The sequence below is a fragment of the Astatotilapia calliptera genome, chromosome 3, assembly GCF_964374335.1.
Source record: "Astatotilapia calliptera chromosome 3, fAstCal68.1, whole genome shotgun sequence".
Classification (NCBI taxonomy): Eukaryota; Metazoa; Chordata; class Actinopteri; order Cichliformes; family Cichlidae; genus Astatotilapia; species Astatotilapia calliptera.
In genome coordinates, this window is record NC_137424.1 from 41127453 (window position 1) to 41152367 (window position 24915).

At 42.0% G+C, this 24915-nt stretch overlaps 2 protein-coding genes and 2 long non-coding RNA genes across 10 annotated transcripts in view; 2 read left to right on the forward strand and 2 right to left on the reverse strand.

Moving 5' to 3' along the window:
- Nucleotides 1-488: 488 nt before the first annotated feature.
- On the reverse strand, nucleotides 489-16341 carry dthd1 (death domain containing 1). The gene is made up of 11 exons (XM_080290827.1): nucleotides 16005-16341; nucleotides 14562-15265; nucleotides 11885-12377; nucleotides 10710-11040; nucleotides 9083-9262; nucleotides 8367-8632; nucleotides 8120-8275; nucleotides 4645-4934; nucleotides 1982-2235; nucleotides 1824-1881; nucleotides 489-1697 (listed from the first exon to the last, which is right to left on the reverse strand). Exons 2-11 carry the CDS (start codon nucleotides 14914-14916, stop codon nucleotides 1387-1389), a joined length of 2694 nt encoding a protein of 897 aa, XP_080146953.1. The 5' UTR covers nucleotides 14917-15265; nucleotides 16005-16341; the 3' UTR covers nucleotides 489-1386.
- Nucleotides 4927-8072, forward strand: LOC113018779 (uncharacterized). 6 transcript variants are annotated; one of them, XR_013902347.1, is made up of 5 exons: nucleotides 4927-5203; nucleotides 5978-6131; nucleotides 6300-6349; nucleotides 6444-6928; nucleotides 7014-8072. It is a non-coding gene; the product is annotated as an uncharacterized LOC113018779 (long non-coding RNA). The 6 variants fall into 6 exon arrangements; XR_013902351.1 differs by having other exon boundaries at nucleotides 5978-6115; XR_013902346.1 differs by having other exon boundaries at nucleotides 5978-6575; nucleotides 6675-6928.
- A 190-nt stretch (nucleotides 16342-16531) lies between the features above and the next one.
- The window catches only part of arap2 (ArfGAP with RhoGAP domain, ankyrin repeat and PH domain 2), a 168931-nt gene continuing 160547 nt past the window's right edge, over nucleotides 16532-24915 (forward strand). The window contains exons 1-3 of one of the 2 annotated variants that reach the window (XM_026162146.2): nucleotides 16532-16858; nucleotides 19868-20706; nucleotides 22033-22112. In XM_026162146.2, the coding sequence (XP_026017931.2) occupies nucleotides 19931-20706; nucleotides 22033-22112 (856 nt within the window). In that variant the 5' untranslated portion in view covers nucleotides 16532-16858; nucleotides 19868-19930. Of the gene's footprint in view, nucleotides 16859-18510; nucleotides 18700-19867; nucleotides 20707-22032; nucleotides 22113-24915 lie in introns of those variants that run through there. The other variant, XM_080290822.1, reaches the window with a different exon arrangement.
- On the reverse strand, nucleotides 20096-21961 carry LOC145421073 (uncharacterized). Its single transcript, XR_013902362.1, has 3 exons — nucleotides 21153-21961; nucleotides 20310-20474; nucleotides 20096-20227 (listed from the first exon to the last, which is right to left on the reverse strand). It is a non-coding gene; the product is annotated as an uncharacterized LOC145421073 (long non-coding RNA).

Below are 24915 nucleotides of genomic sequence, written 5' to 3' on the forward strand. Positions count from 1 at the left end.
CCAGCTAATCATTCAGTGTGTACTTCAAGATAAAGCTGGTTACTCCTGGTTTTAGTAGCATGATCTGCAAATTTAGCCCAGTCTGTTTTTACCTTTGAAGCTGCCTGGAGCCACTGTCTGCAGTAACTGCGCTGCAAACTTCATGCAGTCGCTGAAGAATGTGCTGGGTGTGGTAGCGTTAGCTTAAATCCTTAGCATCCAGGACAAAAAAGGCTTTAAGTGCAGAGGCAGACTTTACCTGTGAAACTAAGCACACCGCATATGATGTACTTACTCCCAAACCCCCTTTTTGCGTGGCAGGAATTTAAAAGCCTAACAGGCGAGCTGCGGCTTGCTTACAAACAGCTGCCATTCAAGCGGTGAGATTTAAGGAGCAGGTACTTCCACGTGAATGTGAAACTCCACTGAATTGCAAAGTAGAAAAGCTGCTGAATGGATGGATGATTTCTCAATTCCTCAAATTCCTTAATTTAAGAAAGTACACACAATGAAAGGATTTGTTTTAATATCACAAATTCAATGGACACAAATTCATAATGCTGTCCTGAATTCATCCAACTAATACTGCAAACAGAAATATATTTTAGTATCCTCATAACAAAGAAAACAACTTTTACAACTCGGTCATTATCTGACTCGGTCACGTCTCAAAGATGACTCGGTGTCAGGAGCAGATGAAAGGAGGTCACAGCTCTGTGTCGTTGTTTGTTTACGCAGAGGGGAGAGGCGGCTGACTGGTCCACTAAATCACCTCCCTGCCAGCGGTGGTGACAAACTACCAAATGAAGTGAGAAAGTGAAGGCTCTGTCACAGATTAGGGCTGCCAAGAGTTTAAAAAGAAGACTGAGAAAACCTGGAGACGGACAGAAAACCAGCGACGAGTCTAGCTGATAAGAAAAATAATCCGGACGCCACAGATGTGCTCTGTGCTCATCTGCATTCAAACTTTGTAGCTTTCACTGCTTTATAAACTGCATTGTGAGGTAAGACTGTGAGTCATAAATCGATATAACAACACACATATAAATGCTCCAAACCTTAGAGGTCTGGACCCTGCAAGGAGTCACAACAGTAATATCACAGCTGGGTTAAAACATTTGCTCATCTGTACTGCAGTTCATTTTTTAAAATCTCCCCAGTTTTTCACAGTTTTCAGAGCTAAATGATACTATAATACCATAATAATGGTCTGAAATTAGACTTTACATCTAAGACAACTACCAAAACAAAAACAAAAGGTGGGGTTGCAAGCCCAGAGAAGAGCGCTGACTCTCCTTGTGCGATGCTGACCTCGTGTGGATCACACGCAGCACTGCGACCCAGTGGCTTGGCTCATATTAAAAGCAGCACTTAAAAGGCAGTGTGAGCGCTCCTTTCTGGGCCTCCTTAATTCTGTGACTCCTGCCTGGTAGTTTCAGCCTGCCTCAGCAGCAGTTCTCTAGCCAGATCCGGCCTACCGATCTTGGCCAAGTAGCGAGCGAGCAGAGAGGCCTTGGGTTGGTTCGGGACGGCGGGCAGCCCTCTCCTCCACATGGCCAGGATGGTGAAGGCACGGGAAGAGAGGCCGCCGCTCCCGGCTCGGGTCGTCACCAGCTGAGCGGTGCTGCGGCAGAGACGCAGGGAGAGCGCCAGCAGGGCCGTTTCCTCCTCTGAGAGCTCCTCGGACAGCCAGAGAAGAAGAGAGTCTGAGAGGGAAGCTGGTTGGATGGGCAGGTGATGGATAAATGATGCATTTTTTAGTATCTGGAGCTGAGACAGCATTAAAGAGTGTGGCAAAGAGACAATGAATGGATCGCGGAGCAAGCGGGCAGAATTTCACCCACCTGTGTCCTCACAGAACTTCACCTGGGCTGTAATGGGCCGAGTAAGGTTTCTCACTTTCTAAAATGACATAAAACAGTAGCATTCTTTTATTTGAGTCTTTTACATGAAGCATAATGTTTCATTTTTGGGGGGTGAGGGGGTGAAGTCAGACCTTTACCTTGGGTAAAGTCAGAGACAGCTTACAGACGGGATCTCCCAGAAGCTTCGTGTCCTTCAGGACAGCTTTGTCATCCCGCCACTCCAGCTGACTTCTGGTGACCTTATAAAATATGGCTGTGCCCTTGTAGTGAGGAGAGCTGTAGTTTCCAAATAGGTCCACCTCAGTCAGATGCACTAAGAGGTGATTCTTCCTCTGGCTGTGGAAGGTGATGCGCTCATGCGTGGCTTCATTTTTGTTGGTTTGAGCAGCGGCTGCAGAAAAATAAATATGCACACATTTAAAAAGAGGCCTGATGCAATTATATGAAACTGCTTTACTAACTGAATTTGATGCTAACTGAATTTTCTAGGTTATGTTTGTAACATTTTCCTGTATTAAACTTGTTTACTGCCAGTTTGTGAACAGAGGGTAAAGTCACTTAAAACTTAGACCTTAGGGCTGACTTGTTGGACTCTGAAGTGCCTCTCCTTTGTTCCCTGACACATCTAGATAACAAGCAACTTCAACTCAGGCTAGCTTAGAAAAGGACCAAGCGGCCAACAAATGAGCTCCCAGTGCAACTCAGACTTCAAAACAAACCTCACATAAAAATAGAAACATATCTGAGTTCAGATGGGTTCAGATGATATTTTAAAAGCAACAGCGTTACCTTAGCTTGGGTCCTCACTATTTGCTATGTTAGGTAGCAAGTGATTTGTGTGAGTAGGTAAACTAATGCTAGCCAACATTAGCCAGAAGAAAGACAGTTTTATCAAGCAAAGCCATGGAGAAAGTTAGGGCTGTGGTGTATAAAGACAGTATAATAGATGGTCTTAAAAGTTAAGTTCATTAAACTGCTGCTCCTGCTTTCAAAAGGATTCTCCGTGCTGTAGAAGTCTATCCCTCGGACTTGACTTCAGTCAGGTTATTTTACGTGATACTTACTAACAATGATTCCATTTTGCAAATTTTGGTTAAAATGGAGAGACGTTTATGGGAAAATGGCCTTTCAGCTCCACTGTACTGTGACCTCATTAAACACTTTAATGAGACCGTGGCCTCAGTAACTAGTTTCAGGTGTTATTGAACAGAACATGATTTTAATTTTATAAAGTGAACCAAACTTTTCCTTTGGGGTTGTGTCAAGAAGGGCATCTGGCATAAACCTGCCAAGTCAAACATGGAGATGTTTGTGGCGACCCCCTCATAGCATGACAGCAGCCAAAAGTAGATTTAAATATTCAATTTTATTCAATTTAATTCAAATTTATTTTATATAGCGCCAAATCACAACAACAGTTGCCTCAAGGTGCTTTATATTGTAAGGTAGACCCTACAATAATACATACAGATAGAAACCCAACAATCATATCACCCCCTATGAGTAACCACTTTGGCGACAGTGGGAAGGAAAAACTTCCTTTTAACAGGAAGAAACCTCCTACAGAGCCAGACTCAGGGATGGGCGGGGCCATCTGTAGCGATCGGTTCGGATGAGAGAAAAAAGACAGGCTAAAAGACATGCTGTGGAAGAGAGACAGAGTTTAATAATAAGTGATGATTCCATGCATAGTGAGTGAAAAAATGACTGAAGAAGAAATACTCAATGCATCATGGGAATAGAGTTAAAAGCTAGGACGGAGTAGGGTATACTGGGGCGGGCCTATATCATGATTGACATTTACAAGATTCTACAGTATGAGCACGTAGCGTCGATAAGATCCACCTTTTGCTTGTCTCATCCAGTTTAAAATATCATATACACACAGCAAGTCCATCTTTTGTATACAGTCTACCATATATATAGATATACATTTTAACCATAGATTTTTAAAATGTTTTAAAGCCAGTAAGTAAACATGTGTTTAACATCGAGTAATCCATCTATCTCGTCCAGTTTCAACACACCAAGACGGCGTAAAAACTCATCTGGAGGCTTCTAAACAGGCAGTATCCCCATCTTTTGTACTGTCTGCTGTATTGTACCGTGGGAAACAAAAGAGGAAACATAAGAGTGTTGTACTGTTGAAGCATTCAGCTGGCTGTACAAACATATCATTCATCCACTTTATTATGTGGTTACTGTCTTACGTGGTGACCAGGGGATGGAGGCTAAACCGGTTTAGACCTGGTGCTGCAGCAACTGTTTCACATTTCCCAGTATATCTTTCTTTTTTACTGTGCAGTGCTCCAGCTAACCACGCAATAACAATAGCGTACAAGGATTTGCACTTTTAAATCGAGGCCTTTTTCAGTGTCACGCGCGTCCAGCCAAAGTAAACAGGCCTCTTTTAATAAGAACAATGACAACACAAGAGCGAGCAGCTGTGTTTGAGGCTCACGGAGCTAAAAGTTGAACATCGGGATTATTTTTCTAACAAATAAACAAAAAAAACCCAAACAAACAAGTTAAGCATGTATGATGTTTAGAGTGTTCACTATGATAGATAAAGCTGATTATTTTTTCAGATTCACTGATAGAAACCATTGAATTAATTAATTAATTAAAATAAATGATGACCCAATCCTTGATGAAAAGCCAACATTAGACCCGTGAGAAGCATAAATGTATAAAAAGATGAAGATTCTCTTGTGTTTCTTTTGTCAGCTTATAATTATTTTCCTTAAACCACGTATGAAGCTTCTGTAGGAGAAGCCAGTGAGCCAGCTTCACACTTTACCTGTGCAGGTGATGTTGCCGGTGAAACGCAGGAGAAGCTGATCTGCCTCACGCATCGAGATCTCCGAGGAGGTCTCCACCGGGTCGCTGTAGCCCTGAGCTCGCAGCCTGTGCAGCTCCCAGCTGAGGTCTCTGCCGGGCACAACGGCCACCAGGAGGGCGCGAGGCTCGTCTCGGCTTCGCAGGAGGACGACGGTGACGGCGTGGCAGCAGACCGACTCCTCCAGCTCCTCGGCCAGGCAGGCGAGGTGACAAGGGCGCAGCGGGGAGAGGAGACGAAGCACGAGCAGTCTGAGCGGAGAAGCAGACGGAGGACAAGTTAAGGAGTCTAGCTCTGGGGAAAGATTAGATTGCCGCTGAACAGGGAAAAGACTTTGTTATCGCAGGCGGGAATACAGATGTAATAGACTTAAGACAGAATGGAGAATTCATGAAAACCTACTGCACACATTTTTTTTCTCCCCTGAAGAAGCTGTTTTAGATAAGAAAGAAGAGAATTATAACTCGGGATGGAAATGAGAATCCAACGTTATCACAGCTGGGCCTATTCTTTTAAACAGGTGACTAGAGTAAGACTTAATTTTCTCCTTCTTTATAATGTCTTTAGGGGTTTCTTAACACTTTAGTCTTGCCATGCTGTTCATGTGCGTATGCTCTGACACGTTAAAGCCTGGAATCTAAAGCATGTAGCTGCACCCATCCCCCCTTTATCCATGCGGCCTTGCTTTAAGCCCCTTATGTAAAGTAAAAGCTTTCTGTAAGTCTGGTTTGTTGTAGCGTAGTGTAGCATTTATCTTTTGTTTTTATTTTATTTTTTAATGCTGGCACTTAAGACATGGACGTGATGTTGAGAATACATGAAAGGCACCGGTGAGGTACAGCAGAGCCGTGAGTGAGGAAATAATTTGTTTTCTCCTGTTTGAAGCAAAGGAAATGTTAATCGCTCTGGAAGTTAGTGCAACATAACCTCACTAAACCAAATTAACTCGAGGATTGTTGCTTACGTTCGCTGCCATGTGAGTAAAGCAAAATAAAGAAACATCTGGGTTGTTGAAAAAGAGAAAACATCTGGGAGAAAACGTCTTGTTGATGACAGAGGTCAGCAGGCAAGAACAAGACTGCTTTGAGTTGACAGGAAGGCAACAGCAACATCAAATAACCACCCATTACAACCAAGGTGTGCAGAAGGGCATCTCTGAATGTGCTGCACAAAAATGCCATTATATAATATAAATGTATTTCTGCTGCAGGGGTCCCACAGCTGCAAAGTTTTTCCTGCACAGCTGCACAATTTAAGCCTCATCCTGTGTCTCTTACTGTCACTGTGTGGTCAGGGGGACTGTTTTCTACGCCATCTACATGGTTGGGGGACTCCTGATTGCAGCCACTGTTGACTTGGCTGTGAGGACAGCTCATAACCCCGACAACCTGCTGCGCCTGTCACACACTCTCATCAACCTCGTAGGCAACAGGTGTCAAAAATATGTTGTAAGAAAGTCCTTTAAGTCCAGTTCTAATAAGAATCTGCATGCATAGCTACTCTAGTAGAGTCCAAGAGAGCTTTAAACACCACTGATCCCATTTTTAGTTAAATGTACTGCCAAATCAAACACACTTTTACTCTATTCTAATTATGTGCTCCTTCATATCTTGCAGGTTACGTTTTTGGTAAAACAAAAACTGAAACATCTGCACTTCACTGAGAGGTTCGGGAAAAACTGTTCCTCAGTTTGTGCTGCTTACATATACATAATTGGGACAAATGTACATGTTTTTTAATAGACTTCCACATGTTTCCAGTCTCAGCAGTCTCCTTGACGTGACAAGACTGAGCGAAATTGACTATTTTAAGGTTTTACAGGGAGATCTCGGTTCCCCTGACAATCCAACAAACCTGGAGTCAAAGCCTGCCAACTGGATCTAAAAAAAAAGGTACAAAACGACATGTTTCATGTTTTAGATTTCCTTAAAGACGGCACTGCCTTATTTCTTTTTGCAGTCATTTTCAAATGTCATTTGTTTTGTTCACAGTTTAATATCCCACGTTTGGACGTGTCTACGCTTTTGACTAATACGAAAAGTTTCACTTCAGGTAGCTCTAGCGTGTGAACTCTTCTGCATTCAGGTGCAGGATTTATTACATCTTCCTGTGTTGTTCGAAGCGCCAGTGAATTCTGAAACTGCACATTAGAGCCAACGACATCAGGCTGAAAGTGTTCAGGCCTTCGAATAAACTACAGTGGCTTGTTGAGTTTGGCAGAAAGGCACATGCAAGGGGAGATATAGTAAGAAATGATCACCGTTTACTTGAAATCTTGTTGGAGAATGCTGTTAGGAGCCTGCTTTTGAACACAGTATTATCTTTTTCAGGTATTTATTTTGCTGGATGGACAAACAGGACAAATCGGCCTTGGCTTTGAAAGAAACGATGCTGCAAATGAGCGCCGCCCGACAAGTTTCGCTCTGTGGGTATCTGCTCTGTCCGTGGCTCTGCTTTGGATGCTCCTGCCTCACATTGCTCTTTGTGCAGTGATGTGGTTCGGCTGGAGAGTACGACAACGCATCAGCTGAGTCAGCCGCTGTCACAGAGATGCTAATCTACCGTAACTCTTAACGAATAGGCTCAAACTTCTTCGTGCAACCTCAAATCGTTGCTTATCCCTCCAACATGACCGAAAACCATCTTACATTTGGTTTTACCTCCACACAGGTGGCTTCAGAGCTTAAAGTGCATTTCTAATAATTACCAGCACACTGTCTCCTCTCTGCTTCATATCAAATAATAATCACTGCTTATTCTGCAGATCCCATTCATCATTTTATTGTTCCCAACAACTCAAACACCTCTCTACTGGCTTAAAAAAAAAACCCCAATATGTATATATATTAAACGTGTGCAATGTAGACTGTACACAGAAGATGGACAATGGTTGATGTCATGACTACTGAAACTGCACACTCATTGGCTACTGACTTGCCAATCACAAATCATCAGCCAATGAGCCTATTCTAGATAATCCTCCTTTCTGACACTAAATAACTCAAACACAACAGAATTGACGTTTTAGTCAAAACCAGTGGCTGATCTCATAAACTCAACAGGAAAATGTGGACATGGGTACAGACAGGAAGCTCACAGACTTGTGGTTTTTCATTTGACATCATGTGAACATTGTTCAGCAGCTGTCTGCCAAAACCTCAATAGGACTGGAAGCCTTTATGCAGTCATCAGCGTCATGCCTTGGTGCCCATTAAAGCCAGTTCAGAGTTAAGACACTCACTCATTGGCTTCATTTTCCAGTCCCAGGAGGTGCATCCATCTGTTTTATGTGTAGTCGATGGCAGACATGTTTTTATTTACCTCCTTGCTGTCCTGCACTACAATTGACTTTGTTGTCTTTTTAAATAAAGTTAAACTGCCTATTTCCATTTGGAGGTGTGATTATTGTAAGAGGAGAAAACGTGGTGGTACAAACCTGTCAAAGTTCTCCATCAGGTCAAAGGACACCAGTCCTTTCTGCAGGCTCCTGACGGTGACTTTATCCATGACACTCCACTGTTTGTCCCTTGAGCCCAGAACAACCAGCGACTCATTGGACATTTCCTTGGATTTCACAGAGGTGTCCATGAATCTGGCATAGAAACAAAACCTTTTAAGATCCCTATTTATATGATGCTGTGACACATATATAATATATTTTAGTTCAAGGACATCTGTGTCACCTCAGTCTGTGGGAAGGTGAATGATCCCATGGGGGAGAATCCCTGACAGGTTGACTTTGTTGGTCTTGTTGGTTCTCTGTTTGTCCCCTTGTTGCTTTCTTTTTTGCAGGATTTGGGGGACATGGAAGTGTGACTGTGAGGGGTCTTCTCAGGGGCCTCGAGGTTGGGTGGGTGAGGTAGAGCAGCGGGCTGGTAGACACCACCGAATGATAGGCATAATTTCTGGACTTGACAGAAGCCAGGAGCACGGCGTCTAGCGGCTGGATCTGAAGCAAACAAGGAAACAGCTGTTCTGCTTGATTTAGGCAGCAGTTTAGACAAAAGCCGTTTGATATGAGAATTTGTCTATTTTTTCTGTTGTTCTATCAAAAGAGAGCTGTGCAGAGACGGAGGTGGTGGATTTGACGTAAGATCAAGGAACAAACTGCTCGTACACCAGTGTTTGGTCTCAGGAGTCAATTGAGAAATCGGCCACAGCTGTTTGTGCCTCACAGCAAACATCTGTGAAACCTGCAAATCAGAAGCAAGCTTTCTGTTACTTCATCATTTCTCCTCTCTATTTTCATCCGAGTTTTGGAATCATTTCAAAGGCTTCGTCCCAAGGAGCCCTTCCTATCTCTCAATGCCAACCAGACCTCACTTCTGCAACTCTTTTCTTTACTTCTACTGAAAGTAAAGTAGGAGAAAAGGGGGTAATGATCAGGGTATTGTCATACCGTGGTTTGCACTATTACAGGTGCAGTAAAGGATCCTGGGAGGTAGTTCAGACAAATTCGGGGGTCCATGGGGAGTTTTAGTGACAACCCCTTCCTGGGAATGGTGTAGTTTTCTAGTTTTAAACAGGAAACCACTGCAAAAAGACCCACAGAGTACACCTTCACCTCTGCAAATGAGCCCTAACAAAGAGAGAAAGAAACCACGGCAAAACATTTGAACAATCTTTCACCAATACAGAAGTCATACAGAAGTTAGTTCTGCTAAATGTGGTACTCTAAGCTATTGAAACATTCAGTGTACTTACTGTAGTTTTTCATGCAAAAAAAACTCTACTCAGTGTTTCTATGTTTTTTTAGGTTAAGAATAAGTACAATTACAGGAGTTGCAATTGTTACTTTTTTGCACTCATGTAAGATACAGCCACCGTCTTTCATTTCAAAGATTTTACATATTGAGTTATAATACAACAAAAACTTGGCAAGTCTTAAAATGATGTAATTATAACCACAGATAAACAAGAGCATGACTTATTATACCACATCATTATTTATTTAACAAAATCTAAGCCAAATATGAGAAACAGTGCATGAAAAACTACAGTAAGTACACTGAATGTTTCAATAGCTTAGAGTACCACATTTAGCAGAACTAACTTCTGTATGACTTTATTAGTCTCTCACATCGCTATGGAGCAATTTTCGCCTACTCTTCTTTCAAACCTCGCTTCAGTTCATTGTGGTTTGTGGGCAGGTTTATTTGCGTACAGCTCTCACCACAGCATTTAAGTCAGGTTGAGATCTGGTCTTTAACTAGGTCATTGCAGTAGCTTTATTCTTTTCTTTTTCAGCCATTCTGTTGTAGATTCGCTGCTTTTCTTGGCATCACTGTCCTGTTGCAGGACCCAGTTTCAGCCAAGCTTTAGCTGTCAGACAGACAGCCCTACATTTGACTCTAGAGTACTTTGGTATACAGAGGGGTTCATGCTTTACTCAATAAGTGCATGTTGTCGAGGTCCTGTGGCTGCAAAACAAACCTAAGTCATCACCCCTCCACCACCATGCTCCACCGTTGGTATGAGGTGTTTATGCAGATATGCTGTGTTTGGTTGTCTCCAAATGTGTTGCTGTGCTTTAAAAACAAACATCTGTACCAGAGTTCTTGTGGTTTATTCAGATACAACTTTGCAAACCTAAGTTGTGCTGACATGTTCTTTAAAACAACAGTTCAGTTTTTTTATTTTAACTCATGTAATTGTATTTATTCTTAACCAAAGATATACAGAAACACTGGGAATATGTTTATCTAATTAAAATGTAACAGTTTTGATTTGGGTTAAAACGCCCCAAAAAATAGTAAACGGTGTACCACAAGGCTCTATGTTAAAGCCTCTTCTGTTTTCAGTTGTTCCATACTTTGTTCTTTATATACATGCAGCATGAACCTTTTATAGAAGACTTTTCTTCTAACTAAGAATTTATTTATAACTAAGAAGAAAAAGGTTCAGTATACAGCTCCAGCTTATATTAAGCTTCCAGTAAAATAACATAAAATAAGCATTACGCAGGAGAAAATTATGTTATTTGATCAATATTTGAACAAATATTTGTAAGTAAGGGAAAACCTTACTTTCTGTCCTCCATACATGCCCTCTGTTGTTATGGGAGCGATGTAGCTGACCCTCTTGTCCTCGTCTATTATCTTCACAGCGACATCTCTGTAGCTGCTGCGATGGCGTGCTTGGAAAGGCACAACCACAGTAAGAGGGAAATTAAAGGCTGCTCCATGTTCAACTTTGACCCGGATCACTCTGCTAAGCAACTCCTCTGAGCCAGTCACCATCAGGCAGCTCAGGGCATCAGCCACTTCACACCTCAGGACTTTAGCTGCACCTGCAGGCGCTCTGATAAAGCACGCGTCCGGTACATCAGAATGGCTGCCCTCCAGCTGAGCAGTGAGCCTAAATGATGTTTTTAAAAACACATAAATGCATATTTTTAGAAAACGATTCATGATTGAAATAAAGTTTGACTGTTTGTTTCTTCCTTTTATTTTTATTTATTTATATTTTTTGCATGCTTGCATTTGCTCTTAATGCTTTTAAGTAGAAATATTATTATCTTGATTTTTTTTTCAAGTGCAAACATATTAAGACTTGCTGAAATGCCGGAGCATGCACTTTCCATATCAGCTCTCTCCAGACTTAGCCTCTCCCTCGGATCTTAATGTTCCTGATTTTTTTGGCTTTTAGATGTATGTGTGCAGTGGCCTGACAGTGAACTGTGCGAAACAGCTGGCTGTGTGGAGGCCAGGAGGTCAAAAATGTGTGCGACTTGTGATAAAGCACTGCAGAGAGTTTGTCCTGTATCAGTGAGCAGGAGAAATGAGTGGAAGGAAATCATGTCCAGACTCGCAATCATCCCAACGGAGGGCACAGAACAAAATACTCAACATCTTTTTGTTTTCATTTTTGTTTTAGGCGTGTGGATTACTGATGTTACCAGTATGTTGTCAGCAAGTGGAAGAAAATATTGACTACTTTCTTTGTTTACAACAAACGTAAAATGATGTGCTACCTCACGAACCGTGTGTAAACTGACACGGAAGAAGTTTCGATTTCATTATGCTTGAATAGCCTCATCAAAAAAACATAAAACTGACTGCGAACATCATAGAGCTTTAAGCAAAAGACCACAAACATGCAAGATGTTGCATATTACACTGACAGGAAGTGTGGGTTAAACATAAATACTTATGTGTTAAGAGTTTAAGTACGGTGAGCTGCGATGATTTAGTCAGCTTACCCTACAGTAATCCATTTTCTTTTTCTCTTTGCGCTCTCATCTTCCTTTTCAGTCTCCTCTAGTAACTCAGTCTCAGAGTTAACAGATTCCTCCAGAACGTCTCTTGCTTGACCTTTGACATGTGATTCTGCCCCGTTGTCACAATTAGAACCACTGAATGAGTCCAGTGTTTGTTCAGTGTCTGCCGATGTCTCTGTACGCCTTCGATCAGCTCCGTCCTCAATCACCCGTTCGTGACCTGAGTCAGACTCGAGCCGATCGGGGGAGTTTAGGTGATTCTTAACGTCTTCAGGTTGCGCCGAAGTGTCTGTGTCTCTGTATTCTCGATGCGCTTCACCCGCGATCGAGGTCTTATCTACAGATAACTGCTGAATCGCTGCATCCAGCTTGATAATGATGGAGCTTATTTTGTCGATGATCTTCTCTACGTCCTCTCCAACACTCAGAAAAATGTCACTGATGGAGCCCGAACAGGGCCTGCATCCTGTATCCTCTGAAAAAAAAAGTAAACTTTTACTTGAGTTTTTAAATTAGTTACACTTTGTTACACACCCATCACTGAAAGCCTGCATGTTTTTATGTCATTTCTTTAAATAGTCGTCGGGAATAGTTCTCCAGACTTCCTGAAGGACATTCAAAGCTCTTCTTTGGATGTTTCTGCCTTTTTTTCTATTCTCTGTGTAGATGATCCCGCACACTTCAATATTGTTATCCATGACTGATAATGCTCCACTGTGTGTTTTTCCATCCAGGTATATTTTTTCAGCATTGGCAGTGTGTTTGGGATCATTGTCATACTGAAAAATGAACCTGCTGCCAATCAGATGCTTTCCAGATTGTGTTACATGGTGGATAAAAATCTGATGGGACTTTTAAAATCAAATTATGTGTTGCTGCAACAATCTACTAGTAACAAAGTGCCTAAAGATTGAAAGTTTTTCTGTTATGTGTAGACACAACGCTATCTTTGTACTTGAATGGTTCATAGGTTCGTTCTTTCCTCTAAAAATGGTCAGGTACAAGGACTGGACTGAAAAATAGTATAAAAAAGGACCCAGGGTCCAAATAGACACTTTGAAAGAACCTTCAGAGACCCTGGAGAGCTTGAGGGGGATATGAAGGTGGAGGTGTGCAACTTTGAGAGTGAAATTTAATAAATGAAAATAAATACATTGTTACTTCTGAGGCTCTGAGAATTCCACAATTTAATTTCATTTTCTATTTGAAGTTTATTTTGTCGTCAGAGATGAGAAGTAACTTTTTTATTTTCTGACATCTGTACTTTTACTCCCTACGTGTTTAAACAAATGTCTGTACTTTCTCCTCTTACGCTTTCAAAGCAGACTCATTACTTTTGGTTTATCTATAAGTTCGTCTATAGGGTTTATTTCAGAGGTTAAAGTGGGCGGGAAGGACTGAATGTATCCGTTAGTTGTGGTTGTGGTACTTCAGCTAGTGCTACAGAAAAGGAGGAAGCATGAAGAGAGTGCTATTTTAAGTGGCAGGCCATTTCAAATACATTTTTTCTATCAGCTCAACAAACTTCAGGAAACACACAAACTGTTTGTGTGCAGGTTGTCGTACACTGCTTCTGCGAGCTAAAGCTCCAGCTGCTGTATTTCGCAGGGGATAAAAGAGTGAGAGCTAACTTCACAGAGATGGAGGAAGATAAAAAAAGACAGGACAGGAGAAGAAGAAGAGAGAGTAGATTTAAAGGTAAGGACAGCTCAGTGGTGTTTGATAAACTCCAGATGTATGATGTCATAATTTGAATTGAATCTGTATATGATGTTTTGATAAATGATGCATTTTTTTTTTTGTCGTGAAATATCCTAAAAAACAAACTAACTTTTTGATACTCAAAGGTTGCATGAAAATACTGAGCAGCTCAGGATAAACAGGTTAGCTTGCATCAATGTGGTGAATTCCCATTGTGTTGAACTGGTGCACAGTGGCTGTGGTGGTCATAGTCAGATTTAGGTTATATCAAGTGTTGCAGAGATGAATTTGCATTTATGCAGATGATGCTTAGATTCATTCACTGAATTCCAACTTTATACCAACTGCATATAAAGTATAGAGAGTATAGTATCAGTGATATGGGACAGCTGTGAAGCAAGCAGCAGGTCAGCTGATCACACTAAGAAAATCTACTGAAGTTCATATTAGAAAGTATTGTGAGTTGTGATTCTTTTCCCTATGCTGAGCCACTACACAGATTTAGTGCTCCTCCACCTGCTAAATCGCACTTTCACCCCTGACTGTTCTCAGTGTACTGTTTAGCAATGGAGGCAAAGTCTCCCTCTACAATGTTGGCAACAGAAAATAGTTATTTGTTTAAATTTTCTGTCACTGATTGTGTCCTAGATAACAGATTCAAGCTGAGTACATTCATTAAAACTACAGATCGGGATAATGTTTGTATTCTTGTACACTAATATTATTTTATTATTATATTAACACAGACAAGGTTTAGTTACCTCTGTACAAGAATGGTTAGAATCGTCCTCCAATGAGCTACTTTTACTTTCTTACTTTGAGTACATTTCTGAGCCTGTACTTTTTTACTTTTGCTTGAGTAATGACGTTGAATCAGTACTTCAGCATTTACTGGAGTATTTTTAAACACAGGTATCTGTACTTCTACTTAAGTAAAGAACATCTGTACTTTTGCCACCTCTGCCTGTCGTAGATGGATGCTGCTGAGCTCCACCCCCTGGTGGAGAGCTGCTGAGCGTGGAGGAACATCGTCTGAGGGCTTGTTTCCATGCTCTGAGTCTGCATGAATGAAAAACACTGACTTCCCTCAGCACTCCCAGAGCTCTCTTTTTGCAGTCTCCCTCCTGCTGCTCTTTACTCCTTCGTCTTCTTTCATCCTCCCTCTCATCTTCTCCTTCTTCCATCCTCCCACCCATTGCTGTATCGAGATGATCACCGCAGCATTGGACACCTTCAAGCTCCTGAACAGTTTCAGCCAATGCAATGAGGAGTCTGTCCTCGCTTGTGCAGTCAGGAGGCTTTTGTCCTTCCATGAGTTTGTCTGCATGCAGATTCGTATCCACGCTGGACTGCAAAATGCAAAAAAGCTGAGAGTCAGAAGTATCTGCTCAGGCTTTTCTTCGGGCCTTTTACTTTTTCAGTCCATCTTGCATTTGGCAAAATCTTTTCCCTGCTTTTACACAATTCAGCTGATAAGCGTCAAATACTGATTAAAAGAGGATTTCAGTTCTTGTGTACCTCCTTTTATGTTCGAAGCCGAAGCCCTGCTGGGTTGCTGTGTCCTTGGCAGTGAGCATTACTGCGTCCGGCTATCCCAGTTTACAGGCGCCAAGGCTGCATTTATCTGGCTGCCAGCAGTAAAACATGTTGCCAAGGCGACCCCTGGAGGCGTGGAAGGGAGAGACAAAAGAGGAGATTCACAGGAAGGCAGAGAGCTCTGTGCATCGCACGTCTGACGGTCTCCTGTCACTCATTTCACTGCTTGCATATCCGGCCAGTTAAAAAACGTCACACGGAGCCGGGAATCATTCAAAAGCACAGCAGGAAGTTACTGGAGTTCTCCCCTGTTGGTTTGAATGCATTCACATTCATAAATCATTTGTTTTCCTAACGCCACAAGCGTTACTACAAATGCATTAGAATGTTGGGCAGCACCTAAACTATTTACAGGAGAAAAAGGTGGAGACAAACACAACCACAGAGTCGTTTTGTGGGTTTCCTGTGTGGGACTTACGATGTTACTTTGACATCAGTATTAAAACAAGTTTCTTGATCCTTATTTGGAATTAAAAGAATACTCAGCATCACTGTAAGAATGGGTTGGCATTCAATTCTAATCATGTTAACATAAAATAAACGAGTCCTATCAAAGTCCTTTGATCTTGTACTGCTATAATGTTCAATGGCATTGCACTCAGCATGCATTCAGTCCTAATCTAACAAAAGAAATCACGGGATATATCCTGGACAGGAGCTGGGAATCACCTCTTAACCTAACATTCCAAGTCTTAGGAAGGTGGTGGCAACGTGAAAGCATTTAAAATTTTCACGTCATTCTATAATAGATGTTACTAATAATAAATGACTATTATTCATCGTGTTGTTTAGAGCTGTGCCTTACCTGTTGCCGGGTCAGGCGTCCTCAGAGGCAGGCCGCAGTAATGTAGCACTGTGTCGCCATCATGTGGCCGATGCCACAAACTGCATGCATTTCCCTCCTATTAAGATCTTCATTACTTTAAATAAATAAATAAAAAGCCCAGAATTTATAAAAAACAAAGGAAAACATGAAAATGAAAATTATCTGAAAATTGTAAAAAAAAAAAAAAAGTAAAAGTGAAAGTAAATACATTTATTTATTTTTGAAACTTTATCTTTTCTTCTTAACTTTATCTTATAAGGGATTTTTAAACGCCATCATTAATCATGTTTTCTTGTAGTTTTTATACTTGAATGAAAATAAGCCGGAGCTTCGTTATTATTATTATTTTATCATCTATGCTGTTTTAAGTGAACGTGTTGGCAGCCAGCTTGCATTCCTGCCAGTGTTGAATGCATATCCCGGGGCTCCGGGATCAAGCCGGGACATGCAAGTATTCCCAACAAATACCTCTCAAGTCCCTCCACTTTGTATTCTTCCTCTTTATTTTTTTTTATGTGCCTCAGTTTCAACTTCTTAAAAAAAGAAATGAGAAAAACTCGGTGACAGTTTAGTAATAAGCAGAGAGCAGCAGCCGATCATTAACACGATCGGAGCCTGCGGTGTTCAGTTTTACGAGCGGTCTGAGCGGAGGGAAGGTCACTGCTTGTTGGCAGTGTACTCGTGAAATGGGCGTGGAGTTGCGCTCAACAGTCGGAAACAGTCGAGTGTGTAAAACCAAGAAAGAAAGAAAAACTAAAGAAAAACAAAAGGAGTCAACAGAGACTCAGAGAGGCGCTAATATGAGAGAAAGCGGACGCAGCCGGTGCGCTAAGGTGAGCAGCTTTCCTCCTCTTTGTAAAGCAGAGCGTTTAGTGTACAGTGTTGCGTTTATGGTTAGAAAAAAAAAAAGAAAAACCCAGAAACGTGGGAACCGAACTGAAAATAAATAAATAAATAAACAAAGTCCGTTTTAGTTTTTAATGCGCTCCCACAGGAAGTGTGGGTACAGATTTATACATGTTGCACTGCGTGTAACGAGAAGGCGGACTACCTCGCTCAGACCTGACGTGTTGCGTTATGTCGTAGTGGTGTGTAACGCACTTTGTGCGTGCGTGCGTGCGTGTGTGTCACAAAAAAGTCCTGAAAGTGTCGACACGTAGTCGCACGTGCGAGCCTCCGGTACCGCTCGCGCTCAGTGAAAGCATACTCCCGGCTCTTAACCTAAACGAAATTCCTCATATGTGGCTCTTATTTTTCTTAGAAACAAAAATAAGGTAAAAAAAATAAATCTGGTAATTCTTTCTTTTACATTCATCAGGTCCCAATCAGCCCAAATATCAAAGAGAAATTAAAAATGAATGCCGTGGAAGAGTTCGGGTCTTAGGAGGTTAATACGGACAGCTGAGTGTTACATTTTACTAGCTTTATCTTCGTCTACTAAAAAACCAAAAAACACACCGCTGAAACAGTGAAGGTGACAGCAGAGGCTGGTTAAAACATGGTAAAGGTTTGCGGGTATTTTCTGTGTGAAAACAGGAAGGGTTTGAGATTTTGGACGATGATTTGGACTTTGTTCAAAGTGGGCTGGCTGAGAGGATGTGCACATATTATGAGGTAGGTTGTGTGTGCATGCATGGGCGTGCGTCCTCTCTGACTCACTGCCTGCACTGTATAACCATACCTGTGGTGTGGGTGAAGTTGCTGGCTTGTGGGTGACACACACACCCACACAGACATACAACCATCTTGTGTTGGCAGCCATTTATTTTGTAGACACCCCCGCAAAAAAGTATAACTCTATTATGTCTACACAGCTTCGTGTGCCTTTGTGGCATGTGTGAGCTGTTTGTCTGTCTGCTGAACTTCTCCTTTTTTTTTTGCCCTTTGCTATTGATCTGCACACCCTGATCTAACGTTCCACACTCCGGGCAGCAAAACTCCCATATCCTGCCTGTAATAATGTTTGCTTGCTTAACTGCGTGTGTGTGTGCCTTTTTATAGGTTGAAGTTTGTGTGTGGATGTGGAGCAGGTCAGGTTAAATGTGCTGGCAAGCTTCACAGAGTGCGAGCCACTACAGATCCCTGGGTGGTGCTGAGGCTTCCCAGTCCTCAGAAGGGCTACTCCACAGACTCTATCAATCCCCGTTATGAGGACAATACAGTCAAATATGATGTGGGACTGTGGAACAGTGGACTGCGTCACTGCCTGCATCCTCTCTGCTGATATCACACCAGAGGCTCATATCCCTCTCGTGATAAAAGCGATAAGAGAATCAGTTTCCGTTTGTGTTAATTTCATCAGCGTCTTGTTTTATAAATGACAAACACATGCAGTAACCCCCCCCCCCCCACACACACACACACACACACACACACAAAAGCCTGTTTACTTAAAAGCAGAAGTAACACTTCAGGTTGCCTGTGTGCTGCCGAGTTGCAACTCAAGAAGAGAAGTAGTCATGACAAGAGGTTGTTGATGTATCTTCCTGTGTGTGTTTGTGTGCAAGATAGAGAACTAGCAGTGAGAGACCAGTTGTGCCACTTAGTTCATCAGCCCTTCACTCTTAAGACTTGCTGATGTCAGGATGCAGACGCTTAAAAGTAGCCCGCCATTAGAAGGGTTATGATATGTTGGCTTTGAGCTGTGGTGCCTGGATTCTTAAACACAGTTGAGGTAAGTGCTCTGTAAAGGCTGTGCCATAGGGCCAGGCTGTGACGGTGTACAGTGTTTCCTCATAGCTCTTGCTGTTTCCTGCTGCTTCATCCAGGAGTATTGCAGATGTGTTTCGTGTTATTTTGGCTGCATATAAGTATTCTCACAGTGACTTTAAAGAAGATATATTTAGTCACCTTTATCGCTTGTTAAGGCGGTCAGTGCCACCCTCAGAAGATCAAAAACTCCCACGGTCATCTTTTAGTTAAGTTTTTTGTGTATCCAGGTCGGATACAGGGTGAGGTTCACAGAGGGCCCGTTGCTTTGTTTAGTTGTGCAATGATTTTTTTATATGCTTCTGTGCAGCTATTTTTGTACCTCTCTTGTTGCCGTCATTTGCTTTTATTTTGAGTTTGCATTGGCCCCAAAAACCCCACCATACGTAAAGGAGGATCTGACTACAACAATAATGTGAGCAATATGTAGAGAAATATCATCATATCCAGAGAAATTTATTGTAACTCACTTCAGGGACCACATTAATGGGGAAGTGAAAATCTGATATCGTGAAATTCAGTTGTAATTGATTTGGAGGGTAAGATTGATGGCCGGCCACTCTATCATTAGCTGTTTTTTGTTGTGAGGCGATTGTTTTGGTTATTTTATTGTTTTATTTCGCAGTTTTAGCCGTCTCCGTCTTTGAAAATTCACCTTGGTAAATAACTATAAAGCACAACTGAAAGCGCGAAGTTAAAGGAACTGATAGTTAGATTGGTGCATATTACATGGGATCTTGCACTATTTTCTGTAAATGGCGATTGAAAATCATTTCTCTGTGCAGAGCAGACGCGCGTGTCTTCGCAAATATTTAATTTCCGGTTGCAAAATTGCCTGACCTTATTGATCTTTTAATCTAATTCTCAATAAGAAGTGAGTGCTAGTATCTTTCAAAATATTGATCTCTTTCTTAAACTGGGTCACGTTTCCATAGCCAGAATTGTTTAACACCATCAAACTGAACACTTAAAAAATTCTCTGTAAGTTAAATCCGTTATAGGTTTGGGAAATTGCAGCTTGTCGCAAAGAACCTAACTCTATATGTTAAATACTGTATGAGTTTGGAACTTGTCTTGTCTGTGGATTGCTTTACCTGTCATTTATTTTTCTCTCTTTTTGTTTTTACCTACAGAGTAAAGCTGGCCTTCTCCACCTTTTAAAAGTCTCCCCAATGTGGCAAACGTGGGTTTAGAAGATGATGTTTGCAGCTCCAGAGCCCAGCAAAGAGATCGTGGAGTGGCTCTCCAGCCTCCGCTTGTCTCACTATGCCCCGTTTTTCCATCAGGGAGGTTATAAATCTCTGGAAGACTGCATGGACCTGACAGAAGAGAGTCTTCTTGAGCTCAAAGTGCTGCCGACAGGCCACCGTAGACGCATCCTCCGGAGTCTGGAGGCACTGGGGTTCAAGCAGCTGAGTGGAGGGGAAGATGAAAGTGAAGAGGATGGAGCAAAGAACTTGAGGGAGCCAGTGCCATACCCAAGACATATCTTCCTGAAAGATAGAAAGAGGGGGGCATCATGTCAGCAACCAAAGGAACAGAGCAATCACGATTTGGAAGCAAGTCAGAGTTTACCTCCAGGAGCAGGACTGGGAGAAAAAGCTGAAAACCTTCCAAGGAGCAGTTACCTCGTCCCGCCTCGACCAGCCCCACGTAACCCCAAGAACATTCAGAAATCTGCACAGACCTGCCTGCCTGCTTCCGCATGTTCCAACAGCAGCAGCGAGTCCCTCTCCGCTTCTGAAATACCAGATCGAGAGATTACTACAGAAGATCCGTTGCATGGCACGAACTCCATCGCCTGTTCCGGTGACGATGGGGGTTTTCAAGGTGAAATGGTTGAAAACTCAATTTATGAGAGGCCGCCCAATTTAAATCCTCCTGTTGGTCAGAGGCTTAGTCGCTCCTACAAACTCAGGCACCGGCCTGTTCCTGAAATCCCAAATCCAACCACGGTGCCACTTCAGGACAGGTACTGCAGTTAAGTTCATTTGGTGTTTGTTTGACATTTTGGGAAATAGGCTCACATGAGTTGGATACAATACGAACATGTTTTTGTTAATTATAGAATTAATAAGCAAAAAAAGGCTCTAAAAAAGAAGGAAAAAATCAAAACACATATAAGAAAACCATATAAATGGATTATAAGTAGTCGATTAGCTTTGTTGTTTACTCTGCATTTGTGGTAAGATAAGCAGTTGGTAGCAGTAGTTTGAATATTTATGTTACAGATATGTAATTAAAGCCTCACCAATTCACTGCTGGGGAAGTGTTAGCTATTTGCTTATTTGTTGGTGTCACCATTTATAACAGCGAATACATAAAGAATAAAGTAAATAAGATGATTAATGCAGCTGAAAGAACATAAATAATAATATAATGTGATCCTAACTGAGACGGAGCCCAGCCAACGTGTACCTGTTTCAATCGTTTAAAGGCCAGGAAATCTCCGAATTGGCAGTTGGATGCTCTGTGCTAGCTGTAGCTTGTTAGCTTTTGGTATAGGCTTTATGTTTACCCTACGTTGGTGACAAAAAAGATACTACTTGTTGGTTTGCTTGTGTTAATAGGAAGGTTTTGAACATCTAGCTGAACTAGCTATTTCCATTTCTTTAAATTCTTTTCTCGGCATAATCATCGACAGGATGTAGCTAAGCTAGCTGTTGCTGCTAGGGATCGCTTCGTGTCTAAACTCAGACTCTGTGAATGTAATCATAGTTTTTATTTAACTATTTCCTGAAACAGCTAACATCTTTATAAAGGAGTGTGCTTTATGTATTTTATTTAGTTTCAGTTTTTGTCTTTGGCAGTATCTTCATATTCTCTGCATGGCCACGAGAGGTACACTTCAATCTTCTTACGCTCAGCAAGGAGTACATTTTCAAGTCAATTCCCCCAAATGTTGAACTATTCATATAAGCAGAAAGTTTGACTTTACAAAAGTTTAGGAGCGGTTTTTAGGTCCAAATCAAACAAGTACAAATAACAAAGGCAAAAACACTTGGAGAGATGTGTTTTCATGCTGCCGTGCTAGGAATTAATGCAAAGGCAAATCTTTTTCTCATTGTTTTCAGATTTACACTGATGGAGAACCCGAGGCCTCTAATTTCATGTTCAAATCTGCAATCCGCGCGCATTAATATCTCTCTCACTGATGTACTTTTAAACTGTGAAACTAACTTTCAGACTTCCGCATCTCTTTTTCTAACGGCCTTTACGTGGTGTCACAGATTTTCCCACGTGCTGCTATGCTGGTTCTAATCCACTGATTTTTTTCTCTCTCCCTCTTCCTCCTCAGCGCACCGCCATCGCAAACAACCAGCCCTGAACACCTAACCAGCTCCGATGGTCCCACCGGTGCAAACGGCATACAGAAAGGTACACACAGTCTTTCAGCTGCATCCGCTTTATCTCTGCCATGAATATTTCATTCCACAGTAGAGGCAGCAGCGGTGCTGTTGTTTGCCCGGATGAAAGTAGGGAGAGGAGATGAGGGGTAGTGCGTAGGTGGGGTGAGGGTGTTCAGAGGCTGGTGTCGTGGGAAACGCCGGCACCCCCCTTTTCAAGAGGTGATCTCACAGGGAATATGCTCTCTCACATCTTGTCCCTCAGCGAGACCCTGGTGTATATTTCTGTCACAGTGCTCTCCAAAGTTTTTTAGAAGTTGTTCAAGTTTGCTAACAGCACACAGACTTGTAGTACAACCATTACAAATATGTTTTTGAATCCGTCCCAGCCCTGTTTATTGGACCTAGTCGGCCCCGCCACCTGAAGTAGATGCACTCTCTCAGGATTATGTGATGCTCTTCTATGATGACAGTCTGTACAAATATGTGGTAAACACCCTTGAACGTGTCAGTCTTTTTGGGACCATATGTGACCACATGGTAACATCGCCCCTCGCAGCGAATCAACAGATTTCTGTCTGCGTTTTTTGACATTTCCTTTACGCTCCTTTCTTGTTCCACGTGCCTTTACCGCAGCAGTCTCCTGGCGGTCTTGTTTTTCCAACGTCTTCTCTGTATGGAACAAGGCAGGGAGTGAGACTTGAGAGAAAGGCACGACAGTGAAGTGGGTTGGGAGGAACGAGCAGGGGAAGGATGCAAAGCAGGCTGAGAGAGACGGAGGAAGAGAGGGAGCCGAGACGGTCCCAGAGCAGGGAAATGAGGAGCTCGACTAGCAAGTAAAAAACTCCCTGCACAGCAAGGCCTAGCAAGGCGTTATTTGACATATCATTTTACCCAAGCATATTTGAAGAGTTTATGCCGAGATGAGAAACAAGCAGTGCAGTCTCACAGAATGATTGTTGTATTAAATCAAAACTTGCTACTGGAGGCTGGCAGAATTTTAATTAACACCTTCTCTCCTCCTCTCTAATTTTAAAATCTCATTAAGGACGCAGTTTTCTGTCTAGTGCTTCTCTATCAGCTCTACAGCAGCACAGCAGACTGTTCTGGGTCTTCACTAATTTGAATTTAAAAAAGTATCACTTTATTAGTTACACCTTGATACTACTATGTTGGACCACCTTCATAACTCTTTTTCCAAAAAGACAGCCTACCTCGCACCCTTAATGACGAGTTTGACACTAGGGCTGCCACAAACTATTATTTTAATAGTCGACTAGTCACCGATTATTTTTGCGATTAGTCGACTAATCGAATCGTGCATCCATTGGACGTAAAACATACAGCTTATTGCACCAGCAGCATCTGCTCTCATATAACTGTCATTAGCTTACAGCTTGAAGTGTTTAAGGTATGTGCTCACTAAAAATAAAGACAAGATGATAGTTGATTAAACTTTTGATGAATTTTGCAGATTGTGTCAGTGGAGTTTAATAAACTCAGCCGTCTGCTCCTTGCTATCTAAAATATAACAGGACACCGGAGTATATTCTCAAGCATCTCACACTTCTGATAATCAGTTTTCTGTTTGACGTTTATTCAGCTGTGTCAAAACTATAACTTTAATCTCAGCCGAACCGATTTACTCAGGAACAAATAAAACACTGAAAAAAGCCAAACAATAACATTTTTAAGTTATCTAAGTGACTTATATATGTTTAACCTGAGTAGCGAAAGACAGCGGGGGGTTTGAAAATGATTTGCTGTTCTCGCCGGCTCTAGTGAGCCTTGAACCCCGACTAGCTATCGAGCTGGTGGGTAACAGACGTCTCCGAAAACGTCGGAGCACTTTTACAAATATGTGGTGTCTTGATAAACCGAGCAGATATTTGAGGTTTACACAGCTACATTCTCGCCCGAAAATATGTTAAAAGTTTATTTTGTGACCTAGAAAGAATAATAAAAGTAATATTAAAACTAAGTAGCTGCCGCCATTGTTGGAAACTGGAATTGGCTGAGCCGTGCTATGAATTCTGGGATAGGTTGGGCCATACGCCCGACCCATCCTTCAAATCTGGGGAAAAGTAGGACGCATTTGTCGGCTGCATTTGCAGAAGTCTTAGAATTTGGACTAACTTTGTCGCGTCACTGTAACACAATCGGCCTACAAGTGCGCCCTGCGAAGGATGCGGCCCCTGAATTTGGACACAGCTACGATACCGGAGTTGCTTCTTTTTCTTTGGGGTTTAACGGCAGCTGGCATCTTTGTACATGCAGTGCTGCCATCTTCTGTTTCAGTCCGTTATTACACGCTTAAATCCTACTTACTTATTCCTGCGTCTTTCAGGATCTTACAAGGCTTTAAACGACGCGTCGACTATTAAATATGTCGTCGACGTAATCGCGACTAGTCGACTAATCGTGGCAGCCCTATTTAACATATAAGTATATATCAATAAAGACATGGTTTGGCGACCATCTGGACTTTTCAAAGGATAGCTGCATAGGCAGAGACCACCCTCACTCATTTCTGACCCAGTCAAGTTATTCTATAAGAAGGCCTAAAATATATCAGAAATCTCTCAATTCAGAAAAGAGCTTCAAGGGTTACTCATCGTTGGCTTATAGAGGCATAAAAAGTTACGTTTTGATGGGATAGATTCACCAAGGTGCTGGAGATTTTGGTGCATATTGACATGATAGCGTCACACAGTTATCAGGATGCGAATCTTCTGGTCAACCACACCCCAAAGTTGCTCTATTGGATCGAAATTCATTGACTGTGGAGGCCATTTGAGTATGGTGAACTCATCGTTGGGTTCAAGAAACCAGTT

Excerpts from the sequence above, each read along its gene's own strand:
- dthd1 (XM_080290827.1), bottom strand. The coding sequence starts at position 14,916 with ATGGAAGGACAAAAGCCTCCTGACTGCACAAGCGAGGACAGACTCCTC. Across the intron at positions 9,263-10,709 it reads GCATGTATGGAGGACAGAAA|GGCTCATTTGCAGAGGTGAA; the intron begins GTAAGGTTTTCC and ends TCTCTTTGTTAG. Across the intron at positions 4,935-8,119 it reads CTGATGGAGAACTTTGACAG|ACTGCTCGTGCTTCGTCTCC; the intron begins GTTTGTACCACC and ends TTCTCCGCTCAG.